The sequence below is a fragment of the Polypterus senegalus genome, chromosome 8 (assembly GCF_016835505.1).
Source record: "Polypterus senegalus isolate Bchr_013 chromosome 8, ASM1683550v1, whole genome shotgun sequence".
In the NCBI taxonomy this organism is placed as follows: domain Eukaryota; kingdom Metazoa; phylum Chordata; class Cladistia; order Polypteriformes; family Polypteridae; genus Polypterus; species Polypterus senegalus.
This window is the reverse complement of record NC_053161.1, coordinates 128,052,008-128,068,442: the sequence shown is the minus strand read 5'-3', so window position 1 is coordinate 128,068,442 and position 16,435 is coordinate 128,052,008. Positions and strand designations below refer to the sequence as shown.

General features: G+C 36.3%; 1 protein-coding gene across 1 annotated transcript in view; it reads right to left on the bottom strand.

Moving 5' to 3' along the window:
* Positions 1–16,435, bottom strand: part of tmtc2a (transmembrane O-mannosyltransferase targeting cadherins 2a) — a 515,972-nt gene that overhangs the window by 69,505 nt on the left and 430,032 nt on the right. Inside the window, exon 10 of the mRNA XM_039761768.1 lies at positions 13,030–13,144. Within this exon, the coding sequence (XP_039617702.1) occupies positions 13,030–13,144 (115 nt within the window). The remainder of the gene's footprint in view (positions 1–13,029; positions 13,145–16,435) is intronic.

The window sequence follows — 16,435 nt, the reverse complement described above, 5'->3', positions numbered from 1 at the left end:
TTTGCAGCAAGCATCTTACAAAAGTGTCTGTTTAAATCAACTTAACATGCCTTTCTCAAAGACCTCTAATCCATTTTAGGGCCACATGGTATTATGGCAGCATGGTACACATGGCAGGAAACAGCCCTGGACAGGGCATCAGTCCAAAGCATGGTCTGTGCATATGGAAAGAAGACAAGTAAATAAATTACGGTACCTATAATATGAACAGCTTAATACTTATAAGGTAAAACGCTAATACCTTTATACTTGCTTTCTAAATTCAGCATTCAGTACAGAAACAAGTAAAATGTAATCTGGAGAAGCAAACATAAGGCATTTTCTCGGTGCACTGAGCATTTGTTACATTCGCTTCTGTCTCTGGCATACGGCACATCTTTCAACCTATCTCTATAACGGGAAATAAATTAAAGCCTTATCTTGGCTTCAAACCCTCAACAAATGTTTCGAGAGGATATTTTATTTAAAATGAGTCTGCCTGTGGGATACACAGAAGTAATCTGGAATGCACCTCCCCAAAACAAAGCCTTATGTTAAGTGGTGCAATTGTTTTAAAATGTGGCTGATTAATGAATGAATGATTCAGGACATGATGATGTAAAACACAAAACTCCTGTCTCTATGTTTATAAAGAAGCAAATTGGAAAAAAAATATTCACTGGAGAAGAAGCAGACAGGACATTTAAGAAATGCTATATCACATTCTTGAAGATTGGTATCTTCAAAATGAGACTGCATGGAAGATATAACACATTATTATTAAAATGAAAACATATATTTTTGCACAGTTTAGACATTACAAAGTGGAAAATTCCATATGCTTAAATTGTTCTATTACTGACCAGAGTTAAAATTAAGTTGTATGACTGAATAAAACTACAATGGCCTACCATTTAGCTTTATGGGAAATTTTAAAATTGTCACTTTGACATTTCAATTTGTTGTTGGCCCCATTCCTAAATTTAACATTAGCCATTTTTGGTACTACCATGTAAAGCAAGAAGCCAGTGGTACTTACACTAAATGAATAAGGGAGAATATTGTGTATGACATGACAAGTTATTTAAACTCTTTTGAAAATTTCAGGGTATGCAAATGCTATCTGCTCTTTTTGAGCTTCAAGGTCCCCAAATCAAATTCAAGTCCACTTGATACAAGATCACTTTTCAAGCTAAAAAATACACTCACTTTTACTTTCTTTGAATTGATTTTTTTCTTCCTACATGATTCAGATGTTCATGTCAGGTCAACTGGCGACTCTAAGTTGGCCCCCAAAATTTCTGAGTCTAGCTTGTTCTGAGATGGATTAGCTAATGCTGTCGATTAGACAGTGACTTCCCACTACCCTGAACTGCATATGCAGGTCAGACAATGGCATTGGAGGATAGATGGATGGATACTCCTCTGATAAGTATACTTGGTGGTTTGGAAGCACGTAACTTTTAAAAGAAACTTCTACAATCTTTACATAGACTGAGTAAGAAGCAAATGGCAGATTTACAATTTTTATTTTGTATTTTTGGAATTATTTTCAGATGTTGGCAATGCTGCAGAGATCTGGTGTGATTTAAATTTCAAGTAATGTCCCATCTTTGTGGGATTTCTCACAAATCCAAAAGATATGTCGATTGGTTTTAAATTCTCCTGATTTGAATAAATGTGGGTGTGACCTGCCATGGAGTGGCAACTGATTGGGGAAAATCACTGTCTTGGAACTACTTCTGCACACGTTAATTAAAGTTTTTTCAGACACCAGCAATAAAAAGTAAAAGAAATTTATTTAACAAAGATGCCTTTGAATCACCCCCACAAGATGTGTCAGTCTTGTATATAATCTTTGGTTGGGCTAACAGTTCTTTGCTAGACAAAGAATTTATAGTTTGTAAATATACAAGACAATATTTAGCATAGAAATGATAACATGTTAATCTAATATAAATAGGTCCATATATGAGTCCTTAGATCATCCTGTATTAGGTTACATAGAGAAGTTGTTGTTACTTCACCCGAAAGTCAGGGGCTAGATGAGGGTCTGCATACTATAATGAACTCATCCTGCTTAAGGCAGTTAGACAAAAGGCAATATAACTGAAAAACTTAATAGACTAAAAATGATACATAAAGGTTTTCTGCTCCACATCCTGTCCAGTATGCTAATTAAATTGTATGAAATTCTGCTGGGTTAGCCCCTGTTACCCCATACCCCTAAAACTGGATTAAGAGGGTTCATTAAATGGTTCCATATGTAGATTATCTATCTGATTTAATTCAAATTCATTAATTGTCAGCTTGGTTCATTTTTGTACTAGTTACTGCTACTGCCTCAGAGTTTCAAAGACTGGGTTTCTATACTTGGAGAAAATTGCAGCTCTCTTTCACACTGCATAAGCGTGAGGAATGGTTAGTTGCTAACTCTAAACTAGCCCTATATGAATGATTGTGAGTGTTCTCTGCAATGAACTGGCACACCACTGCTGTCTTGGACACAGGCTTTGTCTCCTTGTAATCACCCTATAATGGAAAAAATTAAATGGATCTATTTTCAGAAGCACACTGCAAAAAATGAAACCTAAGCAAGTGAAAAGTATTTATATCATGACATTAAATCTTGTTTTCCTTATTGTAAGAATCATTGACTTATCAAAAAAAATTGTATTTTTGATTAATTAGCTTACTTTAAGAAATCTTATCAGGTAAATTTTGCTTACCCCGTCGGCAGAATTTGTTGCTAAATAATAGCAAACAACTCCCATTTGAAGTTTTTTTTTGTCTAGTTTTTGCATATGCATTTTCTGCAGTGTAGTGTTCCATCTACAGTCAGTGAGTTAGCTAGTAATATATTTATTTTTGACAGGAAAGGTAATACAGTCAGGTGTAAACGTAAAAACCTCTTTTACATCTATGGTTTTACATGTCAAGGCATAACTAAAGCTCATCCAGTCTTTAAACAAGTCCTAAAATTTGAAAAATCTAACATCAAGTGACACAAAAGAAGCAACAGAGTTTTAGTAACGTGAACATGCAAAAACCATGTGTGCAATAGTAAGTGCATCCTTATTTCCTCAAGATCAATTAGAAATGTAACTAGTTATACCCTGTCATTTAAAAAACACTGAATTTTCATATATGTAATTGTATATAACTGAGCAGGATTGAAAACCTGAACTAAATTTAATTACATTTTATTTTAAAAAGTATTGGGTACAGAAAGTTGAGAGCACATGGAATGTTTAATATACAGCAACACTTGAAACCTACTACAAGCACAGTCAGGTCTAGCAAGATTTGGATTTGAAAAACTTGGGTCAAATGCCAGTCCTGATCTTCTGCCTGGTCCTGTACAAGTTACATAATATGACGTACTTAAAAGATCCTCTTATTGCAATCTTTTTATTACTTCAGTTTAGGTACTGCAAAACTGCATCTTAATATCATCACACTTACAAAGGATCAGCAAAGTGTTCACTTGGCTCTGCAATGTGGACCTACTAAGAGAACTTCACTTTAGAGTGGTCGGAGGTGGCTTAACTGAGACACATTTCCCTTAATGTTACATATTTAGTATAAGACCTGGGAATCCTTCATATTAACAAGTCATTTTACCATCATGTCAATATGGCACACTGCATAGAGGTGAATAACTCATCTACTGATGTTTTTATAAGTGCTATGAAGATCAAAAGAATAAGAAGAATAAATAGATGCAGTTTTGCAGTACCTAAACTAAAGTGTATGTTCCTTTGATGAGTTAAAGGTTGAGTTGCAGTGGACATAGTCCAGCTCAGTAGCATCAGACATTAGGCAGGAACTAACTTGGATGGCATAGCAAACCATTGTAAAAAAAAAGACTCCTGCACATACACTACCCATCCCAGGCTAACTGGCAGTTAATTTAAAATCTCACTTGAATTTTAGGATGCAGAAGGAAAACTTGAAAAACTCACATTAACATGGGGAGAACAGGCAAAATCTAGGAATAGAGCCCGGTCCCCTATATTTTAAATTTATGTTTGTATGTGCAAACAATTTTTCGGGATTATGAATGTGCCATGTTAGTATTTATGTTTTTGAATGCTTTTATTATTATTTGTATGACATAATCACAGGGTCATTTTTTTACTAGCAGGCATCTTTTCACGACTGCGGCCACGTAGTTTATGGCAATGATGCCCGTTGCTAGTCATGTGTGCATGGCGTGTGAACATTTATTTTGGGATTCATTCTTTAAAAAAAACCCCAAAAACACACAATGACTTACAGCATAGTTAAGACTAAGAATTGTATTTATTGTGGGAAACGCTGCCTGTTTTTTTTTTTTTCTTTTTGACTCTGACTTCTGCTTTGCACATTGGGTTTTGACAAACATATTGACTTTTCCTGGTACTGTATTATGATTTTCTGCCAGTCCTTAGACTACGATTTAACGTTTCCTCTTTTTAATTATCTGCCTCTTAAGCTGTCATTTGTCTTCTGCCATTTTGTCCTGCAAACTACTTTAACATGCTCGAGACACCAGTGCTAATTACATAAAGATATCTCTGCAAAATATTTTTTCATTGCAAATGAAATTTTTATTTTAAAAATCACTCTGTAAAAGTTATGCCTATTTTTCCTTTTATGTTACTATTACATATAAAGAATGGCAGAATGTGATGCTCAAGCATGCAGTAAAAACACAGGCTAGTATGTGTCACTTGGAAATTTCCTTACAGTGTATCTGCTACCAAGTTCAGAATAGTTTTGGCTTCTGAAACAGTGTTTAAAAAGCAAACCGGCATCCTTTCATTTTATAATCATAATTACATCCACATACTGTAGTCTGCAGAGTTCCTAAGCACTAGCCTGATTTAAATTATAAAAAAGAAGCCTTCTGGTTTAGAATGTAATCCAGCTGTGCTCAAAAAACAAGATGCTGCCACTAAGTTTGACCGCATTTTTCTGTTTAAGGCTCTACAGTGGATAAAGGATTTACAGCATTAAGTGTGGCTGACAAAAGTTAGTTTCATTGTCTGATCCTTACAGGGAATGGCCAATATAGAAACATACTGCAAGCCAAAATGACTGGAATCCAAGGCGGAGATCTCCAGCCAAACTGGCACAAAGTTAGCTTGGCAGCTGTATGCCCTGCATGCAATCTGTTGTAAAGTTCTCTTTGGGGTTTCTAAAGGCAAAGAGAAAGGGAAAGAGATTAATTGGACAGCAAACCAAAATAAATTAAATGAACTTCTAGACAGAGGGAGGTAGCGTAATCCATCAAATATTTTCTCTTAAAAAAAAAAAAAGCGACAGATTTTATAAAAAATTGGCTAGAGAGAGTGATCAATCCATTAAAAAAAGAGTATTCAAAATCCTTTAAAGCTTCTCCTTCTTCAGATTTAAACTCTGAGATGCCCTTTGCCCTGCTGTCAGGAACTTACAAGAGTGTACAGATTGCGTTTATTTAAGACTGCTGGCACACCAGCATTAATCTGGTAGGGATGACCCAGCCTGAAGTATATCCCGGTTCTTGACCCTCAAACATTTTCTATACTCTTTCGAAGGTTTTGACTAATATCTTGCCATAATGATGAAGATCCCTTGCTTGGACATCAGCCTTTCTGTTTTAAGGGCTTGCAATAAATAACACATTGCTGAAACAGTTCTTGTATGATGTGCTGTTTGTCCATCCATCCATTTTCCAACCCGCTGAATCCAAACACAGGGTCACGGGGGTCTGCTGGAGCCAATCCCAGGGCACAAGGCAGGAACCAATCCCGGGCAGGGTGCCAACCCACCGCAGGACACACACAAACACACCAAGCACACACTAGGGCCAATTTAGAATCACCAATCCACCTAAGCTGCATGTCTTTGGACTGTGGGAGGAAACCGGAGCGCGGAAACCCACGCAGACATGGGGAGAACATGCAAACTCCACGCAGGGAGGACCTGGGAAGCGAACCCGGGTCTCCTAACTGCGAGGCAGCAGCGCTACCCACTGCGCCACCGTGCCGCCCTGTGCTGTTTGTTTGAAATGGAAAAGTTTTACATTTTGTAGTATTATACTTATTTAATTCAAATAAGTATATAGTAAGATTATTTTTGGTGAACTGTGGATCTGTTTGTTCTGTGTCTATTGTAATGCAATTAATAACATAAGTAAAAAATACATATATTTTATACTTTAATTTTGATTATTTCAAGTTCCTACACATTGAGAGCTGAAAATACCATAAATGTATATCAGGCTAACAGAGCCAACAGTAACCCAGTCTTAATCATAGCAGTCTTCACATACCCTGCTTTTCAAGTTTGACCTATCTGCAGTGGCAATATCTTAACTCCATTAATCACAGCACCTCCTTCCTCACATAACAGACGACCCTCTTTTGAAGTGTTTTTAAAAAGACTTTTGTCTCGTGATACCGTTTTATTCATTTTAAGATTTCTAGTTTTAGGAATTCCATGGAATTGTATAAAAAAATAAAAATAAATAAAAATCCCAAAACTGGTGTAAGTGAAGAAAATGAATAAGCACTCATTTAGACTTTAGTATACTATATGTTGAAAACCAACTTGACAATAGATGTCCAAGACAGGGCAGATAGAGAGAAGTTAGGAGCATGTGCTGATTCACCACATGACAAACCACCTCAGGATCCCAGAATTAGGCTGCCACAAACCCTCAAGTTTCTCCATGCAGGTTGGAGGGCCTACTTGCAGGGCTGGATGCAGGTTAACGTCATACCCAGAATGGAGCAATTGCAGGTTAAGGGCCTTTCTCAGCTAAAGATGACTAAAATGAATGTTGTTGAAAAGGCAAATATATGAGCAGTTAATTATACCTCAAGACTGATGATAATTTAGTAAGAATTAGAAAAAAGATATTTAAATAGGGTTTCACCCAAGGTATATAAAGAGGATTCAAAACATATTCAGACCTCTTCAAATTTTTCATATGTTGCTGTTGCAGCCTTGTGCTAAAGTTGTTTCAATTAATTTTATCCTTCATCGAACAACACTCACTTCCCCAGAATGTCAAAATGAAAACAGGATTTTCGAATTTTCTACAAATTTATCAAAAAAAAAAAAAACCCAAAAAACAAACTGAACTATCACATTGACACAAGTTATTCAAACCCTTTGACTATGAAACTTGAAAATTGGCTCAGACGCACCCCATCTAATTATTCATTGTTAAGATGTTTCTACATCTTGTTTGGAGATCACCTGTGGGCAATTCATTTAACATGATTTGGAAAGGCAGACATCTGTGTATAAAAGGTCTGACAGATGACAATGTGTATCAGAGGAAAAAACATGTCTTGAGGTCGAAGGAATTGCCTAAAAAGATTAAAAACAGGATTGTGTAGAGGCACAAGTCTGGGGAAGGCTATAAAAAAAGTTCCTGCAGCATAGAAGGTTTCCCACAGCACATTTGCCTCCATAATCTTTAAATGAAAGAAACTTGGAACAATCAAAACTCTTCCTAGAGCTGGCCACCCATATAAACTGAGCAACTGAACGAAAAGGGCCATGGTAAGAGAGATGGGCAAAAACCTGATGGACATTCTGTTTGAGCTACAGAGAACCTATTTGGAGATGGGAGAGGCTTCCAGAAAGACAACCACTGCAGCAATACTCTGCCAATCTGTGCTTTATGACAGAGTACCCAAACAGAAGAATCTCGTTAGTAAAAGACACATGGAAGTCTGCTTGGAGTTTGCAAAAGGGCACTTAAAGGACTCTCAGACTTTGAGAAACAACATGTCTAAAGAAACCAAGATTAGTGTTATGTCTAGAAGAAACCAGACACTGTTCATCACCTAAGCAATACCATTCCAACGTTGAAACACGAAGTTAGCAGCATTACATTGTGGGGTTGTTTTTCAATAGCAGGGACTTGGAGACTAGTCAAAGCTAAGGAAAAGATAAATGGAGGAAAATACAAAGAGATCCTTAATAACAACCTGGACGTTAGACTGGATTGAAGGTTTTCCATATAAGAGAACAACGACCCTAAGCACAAAGCAAAGACAACACAGGAGTGACTTAGAAACAACTCTGGAAATGTTGTTTTCCAGCCACAGTCTTGAACACTGTCAAACATCTCTGGATAGACCTGGACTCCATCCAAACTGACTGCCTGAAAGGATCTGCAGGGAAGAATGGCAGAAAAATACCCAAAATCCAGGTGTGCAAAGCTTGTTGCGTTATACCTAAGAAGACTCCAGGCTGTAGTCACTGCCAAAGGTGCTTCAATGAAGTACTGAGTGCTGAATACTTGTATCAATGTGAGATTTCAGTCATTTATTTTTAGCTAGCCATGCTACCTGTCAAGACAAGTAATAGAATCATTTAAAAATATTTCATATCTCTTGTCCTATGTGTACCTTCAGTGCCTTACCTCTGTATCAATTTGTGTCTGAATCTCTCTTCACTGGTGCTTCCTCTCTCGAGTGTGTTACCGTAAAGCCTGATTCTCATACTCTGTCATAATTTTCGAGGCATCTTTTTACTCTTCTTTCTGCTTTAATATTTCCTGTCTTTGAAGGTGACTCCCTCAGCCTGCCTCCTATGCCATTTTTCCTTCATGTATGTTTAACTCTGGCATTTCCACTTTCGATCACGTCACCAGCCAAACTGACCAATCATACCAAAGCCACAGTGGCCAATCGTATTTCTTTAAGGGACAAGACACACACAGACCTTAACGTTTTATCATATCTACTCTCTATACATAAAATCCTAAGCCTAAAAGTACAACGATTTTTTGCAATGATTTTATGTGACGTTTTATATGTCACTTTTTTGTCACGCTTTAAATCGGGCTTATTTTAAAACCTACATAGATATGTTTGGTATCATTCCTTTCAGAATTATCGAACTTTAATGTGATGTTGTTAGATTTTCAGATTCTTATTCCGTTTTTAAATTATAAACTAAAAAATATCAAAAACTCACATCCTGCGAGTCTTTTGTGCCAAAAGATTTAACCATGTCCGGGGCAGGAAATAAAACACAAAGAATAGGACAGCTGCTGTACAGGCCTTTAAATGTTGAAAGCCAGCAGCTGATTGAGCAAAGAGGAGGTTTCCCGTTGTATCACCGTTTAAGAGGGAGTTTTGGAGGAGTGACCGCATCTCCTTAGGGTGTGTTCAGCTCCCTTCTTTACAACGTGAGCGGCAGAGACGCGAAGTGGCTGGCGCCTAGTCCAGGCCAGGGGGGTTGACAAGCGAAGTGAGCGGGGGGAACCCCTTAGTAGTAGATAAAATTGCAAAAAGTTACTAAAATGCTGTTTTCATTTTGTCATTCTGTGGTATTGAGTGTTGCTTGATGTGAGGAAAAAAATGAAATAATTTTGGCACAAGGCTGCAACATAACAAAATGGTGAAGGGGTCTCAATACTTTCTAAATGCACTGCATAGAGCAAAAATAAAATATATTTTAAAATGATTAACGGCTGTGGTGGGCTGGCACACTGCCCCGGGTTTGTTTCCTGCCTTGCGCCCTGTGTTGGCTGGGATTGGCTCCAGCAAACCCCCGTGACCCTGTATTTAGGATATAGCGGGTTGGATAATGGCTGAATGGATGGAATAATCAAAAATCATTCAGTAATCCAAAGAGGATTATTAAAAAACAACAAGATGACATACAATGTACACCCATTATGTTTCAAGAACCAGGCTTTTACAAGATGAGGGAAAACAACAGAAAAAAAATCTATGATGCTTCGTGGATTATGAAATTCTAGCGTGTCAAGCCCTATACTGAGGAGATCTGCACAATCTAGAGACCTGAAAGTTCAAGATTTCCTCATAAATATTTTCTGCCTCATTATTTTAAATGCAAGCATATTAGTATAACTAAGCATATAGTTGATGGAGCAAATATCTGAAAATGATGTTTCAAGCTTGCTATCCTGAATTATATCTTTCATAAAGTTTTAGTTTTCACACATTTTTTTAGACTCTCACCTAACCTAACTGAAGGAACAAATGTTGCTCTATTGAAGCAATAGAATAAATACTAGAATAGTAAATGTGTCTTACAACCATGTTTGCATACACACACGTATATACTGTGTATATATATTTGTTCTCTTCATTTTTATAATCATCTTTTATTTCTTGTATTTTGTATCTTATATAATGTAAGATATATGAAAAATCAAAATTATAAAAGGGTCTTTGTACAGTGAGGTGGCAATGTCTGCTCTAACAGGCAGATGATGTCAGGGAGATTTAACACCATGAAACCCAGGCACTCATCTGGCCACAGTGTAAATGGAAGAGCAAAGTAGTTGTGACAAGGCCTGGGCAGGAATTGAAAGGGATACTCTTTAGTGGCTAAAAGAACCTTTTGGAAAAACAGAATAGGAGAAGTGAAACTGGAGTAAGAACAACTGAAGGCATCCCAGGTATTTGTTGTGTTTAAGGGTCTACATTTACAAAAGTCTGCAGCCGCGGGAACAGAATGAACCCTCATTCCATGAAAGTCAATCTCGGGTGGGCTCATTCAAAAAAGATACTCCAGATGTTCTCTTTTCAGTGATGGCAGCATATAATATTACATGCCATACATAATGGCAAATTCAAAAGAACTCAATATGTAGAAATGTAAAAGGTCACAGACTATATAACCTAACAGGGCACCTATGGATTTCTAAATGCTACCAAGATGGTAGCTCATAATTAGTTATTAGTTATTGCTTAATCAGTTAAATTAACTGAATTAACTGTAACTTTGCATTATAAAATTTGCCTGAAATGCTGGTTCATGTGCCAGTAGAAAATTGATTATAGTTTAGGAATTAACTGGTAAGAATGATAAAACTAAATCTATTGTATGCTAACTAAATATTGTATACAAAACTAACAAAAGAGTAATTATTGAATGTCTTTTTAATATTTTAACAGGCTGCTTAGCTAGCATGAGTCTTCCAGAAAATGAATGAACAATAAAGTGGTATATAGGATAAGGGTTGCCTGAAATCTGTAGAAGTAAACTGGCACCACTAAGAGTTGATCAACCCAGTAACTGTAGAGAGTGCCTTGGACTATAACTGTTGTTGGGCTGAATTTGACCAAGAAGTGTGTCATGGGGAAGTTGTAGAGCACCAACACAATCTTGTTTCAGCAAAACCTAACATAGCACATGATAGCGTAAGATAAAACTCAGAGGCATAGAAGTAAGCCACTCCTTCTCATGGACGCCTACTCCTTAAACAAAAGCGCAAATAGACATACAGAGCCAGGAGATCCATGATGGACAAGTGGCCTTGAAACATTGTATAGTAGAAGAAGTTCTCGGGCTGCTCTGGAATCAGACCCAAAGTGTGAGGTATAAGTGGCTGGCTTTGAGGCTAGATAGCTATAAAGAGCAGGAATGCATGTAATAAAGGAAAGTTGTTTTTATTTTCAGGACAGGACAGTGGATATATATTACATATTTAATATTACATAATATATTACACATATATTGTGGTGAACATATCTGCAATGGATGGGCCAGGATCCCCCAGAGAACGCTAGAGGGCAGCCCCCCAGGGCTTCATGGGAGATTGGTACAGCCCTTTTGGGTCCCATAGGTGCTGGCAAGGGGGCGCTATAAGAACTGCTGAGCACTTTATCGCAAGACTTCAGCCACACCTGGAAGTGCTGCTGGAAGGAGACAACGGGACACCTGTAGCACTTTGAGGTGGTCTATAAAAGGAGTCGCCTCACTCAGAAGGGAGAGAACAAATATTGTAGAATATTATAGAAAAATAAACTTGTGTAGCTGAACTGGTGTCTTGCGTCTTTTTGTGTCAGGTTTGGGAAGCTAAATGCCCCCTGCAGGCCACTGTATATACAAAGCCTTGAAGGTTTTTCTGCAAAAAATAAAAGTACAACTTGCAACTATTCTCTCCCTATTATTTTGTTAATGTAATATCAGGCATCCAGGCTAGATGTCTAACAAGAACAAAAAAATGGTTACCCTGAGACAAATCAAAGGATAACATTATATATTTAAATCTTTAGCAGATTTCATAGACAACATAACCGAATGTTGATAAATACTTACAAATGACATTTTTTATATCAAATGGACTTTTTTGATGGCTCTGAATGTTCCATTTTGAAGGACTAACTAACTTTCAAAGAACATTTCCATGCACATTACAAAAGCAACATATTATATATTCTGATCCAAAAGTACTTTTTAGAAATCATCATACTGTATACTTTTTATAGTAAAATGTATTTAAAAGTAATGATGCTGACATTTACAGTTACAAAAAAAAAAAAAAAACCAGAAAAACAGAAAATCGAACAAATATCTGTAAGGCAAAAAAAGTAATGAAAAAGAAAGGCGGCATGCTTGTAAAATTCATGTTTGCCTGTGTGTTTGGTTTTCACAGAGATGTCCCACAAATTTACAACTTTTGAAATAAAGGCTAATTATGAAACTGTGCCGCAGGTTTGGTTTTTTAGATGGCAGTAGAACTGGCTTAAAGTTGGTTATATCTGCACATTAAATTGAACAAAGTGAACTGACAAATTCCTAACAGTTTACTTGACCACATTTCAGATTTAGCTGGGCTATAACACATTGATATAAACATAAAAAAACAAGTTTTTGCACATTGTAAGTAAAAATATAAAAGGCAATTATATAAATTGTGGAGAATTAGAGCTGAAACAATTATATTATGAAAATAGCTTAAGAGTCAAGTTGTGCTCATCACATTACTACCATACAGCACATAGAACATTTAAAAATGCTAGTTCGGAATATTGTGAGTAGTTGTGGTCTCCACATTAATATGTTAATATTAATATATTATAATGGGACATAACAGGTCTGGAGTAGCAGTGATAGACTCATTTTAGGCTGGCGGGGTGATAGCTATGAGGAAAGATTCAAATGACATTGTTTTATTATTGTTACAAAAGTTACAGTTACATTTTTTTTTTTACCAGACCTAATAAAGACTCATCAGTTTTAAACCAAGCTATTCAAAATGCTATCATTTGGAAACATGAACATCATAGTAAAATTACTAACCTGAGCATATGAGCTGCGTTAAAGACCACATCAAACTCCATGCTGTCAAGTTGTGCAGCCTTCTCTGCCATCTCAGCTGCTTCAAGAAAACGGGAATCTTCCAGTAAAAACTGACCTGGAGGTCACAAAGAGAGAGAGGGAGAGATTGTCGTTTCAAGGGCCGTGAAGGTGGTGCGGAGAGATAGATATGAGAAGACTGTGTTTTCTTTGGCTGAGTGAGTTAATGACCTATTTTAAGTGTGGGAACCGCAAACTAATTTGCTGAAATGTAAGAAACTAAACTTACATTTATTGTGGCTATCAAATAGAAGACAAATACAAGTATAAAACAGAAACCAGCAAGTTTTCACAATGCCATTCACTTGACAAATTTGCCTTGCTGTCCTCATAATTATTATTTTACATCCAGCATTTTTATACAGTATCTTAAAAGAATGTCTGTGCACAGTCATATTCGGAGTCAAACACAAATCTGCAAGCAGGCAATTCACCATAAACACATTAACACAAAACATTAAATTTAGATTAAATTGTGTAGAATTATAGTTAAGATTTCAGATCCATCTTTCTAAGAATACTACAAAGGGGGCATTCTGAATAAAACTGATATTACCAAAATACAGTCACAAATTCCCTTAATAAATTAAAATCAATTTTCAACAATACCTGAGGAACCATACTGACAAGTATTATTACACACACCAGTAACGGCGCACTGCACGATAACGTGCAGTGAATACACTTGACTTGAGCATTCGTAGTTTTCATACTCTTTCTCAGTATGTTTAGCATTCATTTGCTCAGAGGTTGATGTGCTTGCTGCTTCCTGAGCAGCTTTTCTTTCCTCCACCCTAGCAGCCCACTCATTCTCTTCTTTCGTTGGCATCTTTTTGCGTTAAAACTGATTAAGTTAGTGTTTGTGTTGCAATTACTTAGTACGTTTTCTTTAATTTCTCACTTAAGCTGGTACTTGAGTCTTCAATCTGCCTCAAGAATGATTTAAGATATGAAAAGGTAGGAGAAGTGATGAAGGTGGTAGGCATGAGAACGCCGAGAGTTGATTCTACAAAAATAAAATAAAAATAGGAATAACCTTGGAGGTCAATCATCACCTTGAAAGCTGACAGTAGACATCACATAGTATATGTGTACCAAATTTCAGGTCAACAGGTCAAACTGTTTCTCTGTCCAGGATTTTAAATCACCTGAAGCTCACAAACCAACAGCCATGGCAGCGTATTATATATAAAGATAAAGAATAATACTTGTACATTTTCTTATTCTTCTTTAACTTGACCTTTTGTAAATATTTTGTATGAAGAGCTATACTATGTCTCACTTACTAGAAGACCTTCAATTTCATTTAGACAAGAAGCTCAAAAATATGTAGGAAGGGACCTGACAAAACACAAGGACTTGTATTCTTCTTGTGAGGTATATTTGGTATATATGAGTATGTCAATATCTTCTTTAAGTAATGAGAAGGTAACAAACATCGTCATAGTAGCAGAGCAGGAAGCATGGTACACACACAGATGAAGCTCTTGCCTGGATTTTCCTCTTCGAGTGTCAAAATACTGTACTCACAACCATGCACAATTCAGATCTTTACTCCTTTATCAGCATTCACAGTTAACCTTCATATTTAGAGCAAGTCATCTGAACATGTGAAGAACTTGGCCATGCTTAATTGAACAATTCTCAGTAATAACATTATTACATCAGATAAGCTGACAGCAAAAGAAGCAGGGGACACTGTCAAAATGGAAAAAACCATACAGGACTAACATAAAGGACAGGCAAGGACCTCATTTAAATATAAGCATAAACACAAAAACAAAGAAGCTGAGTCATTAGAGGAAGTAAATCCTGTAAAAATGGCAAAATAAAAAATAAAAATGAACAATTTAGTGACAAAGCAAAGAGCCTGACATAAAGGGTTTTGAAGGCTTAGCCAAGAGAGGTCAGGAGCTTGTTTAATGGTAGAATTGTTTTGGGTTCCTACCAAAAATTACTTGTATGCAACTGAAGATGGGAAATTGCGCCAGTGGCAAACTACACATGATGGGTGTAACAGTGGGTACAGTCAAGGGGACCATTGAATGGTATAAAGTCTGCGTGTTTTCCTCAGGTTTATGAGAAACTCTCGTTTTCTGCCTTAGTCTAGTGATATGTTGTTAGGCCGAGTGACATCACCACATGCACCCAGTATGATTGTATTTACTGATTTCTGCCACGTCTCGGTAGTTACTGGGATCATTTCTCTCATTTATATTTGTAGACATTGTGATATACTACGTAAGAATAGCTAAGACTGCACTGGCCTTGATTTTTTAAAGGAAAAAGTGCTTGAAGCTGCCTGCCTGTTAAACTAGGACATCCTGACTTTACTTGTACCAACTCATTTAACTTAGAGATGAGACCATATAATTGTTTAACTTTATATTTTGCTCTCTGATAATAATTTCCATATTAGAAGTAATATTTCTATGGAGAAGATATTTAATAAAGACTTTTAATCTGTTTAACTCTTTATATACTATTAAGAGATAAAAGTTATGTTATTGGAATATGGCATTTATTTGTTTGCAGACATATTTTTTCTCTATTTCTTGACATCTTACACCTTAACAAACACCAATTTCTGGGTAGCTGAAGATGTACTATGAAGAAATACCTATGTCGTTTGAAACATTTCCATGAAAAACACGATGAAGGTGTGCAGGTGACGTGTTCACTGTTTTTGAAATTATATTTCATATCTCCATTATTTTATTAAAGACACAAAAGCAGTACTGTATAAAACATTTATGGTATGAATAGCAAAATGTGACTAAATTTCTGCAGTGATATCTTGCCAAAGATTAACATAGTGTCATTCTGGGAAATGCATTAGGGAGAAAAGAAAAGTAAAGTGGTTGTGTCATATACAGTAATACAATTTATCTTCAACATCCATTTTCCTTTGAATTGTGCTTTAGCATATTTTTTTTTTTATTTTATTACAATGACATTTTTTAGCTCTTTCCAGGGTTGCAGTCATTTACAGTTAAGATGTAGAACGATAAAAGCTTTGCCAATTCTACTGCATGTCACTTGTTTCTAAACACTGTAGAATAATGTAATCTTCTCAGTCAACACTCTGACAAGATCATTACATACTAAACATACTGGTTGGAGAAAGATCAAATACAGTCCAGGGTGTCATTTGTGAAAGGATTACAGGTGTCTTATTTGCACATCTGCTGAAAGGAGTTTACATTATCAGCTTTTATAAAAAAAAAAATGTACATACTAGAATAAAAAGATATTTTTTGGTTTCCTTTGAATACAAGGCTAAAATGACTCTTTTTTTAGTTGAATTTTAGTTATTTTATAATGATGTGTTAAAACTGTAGGTGCTGAC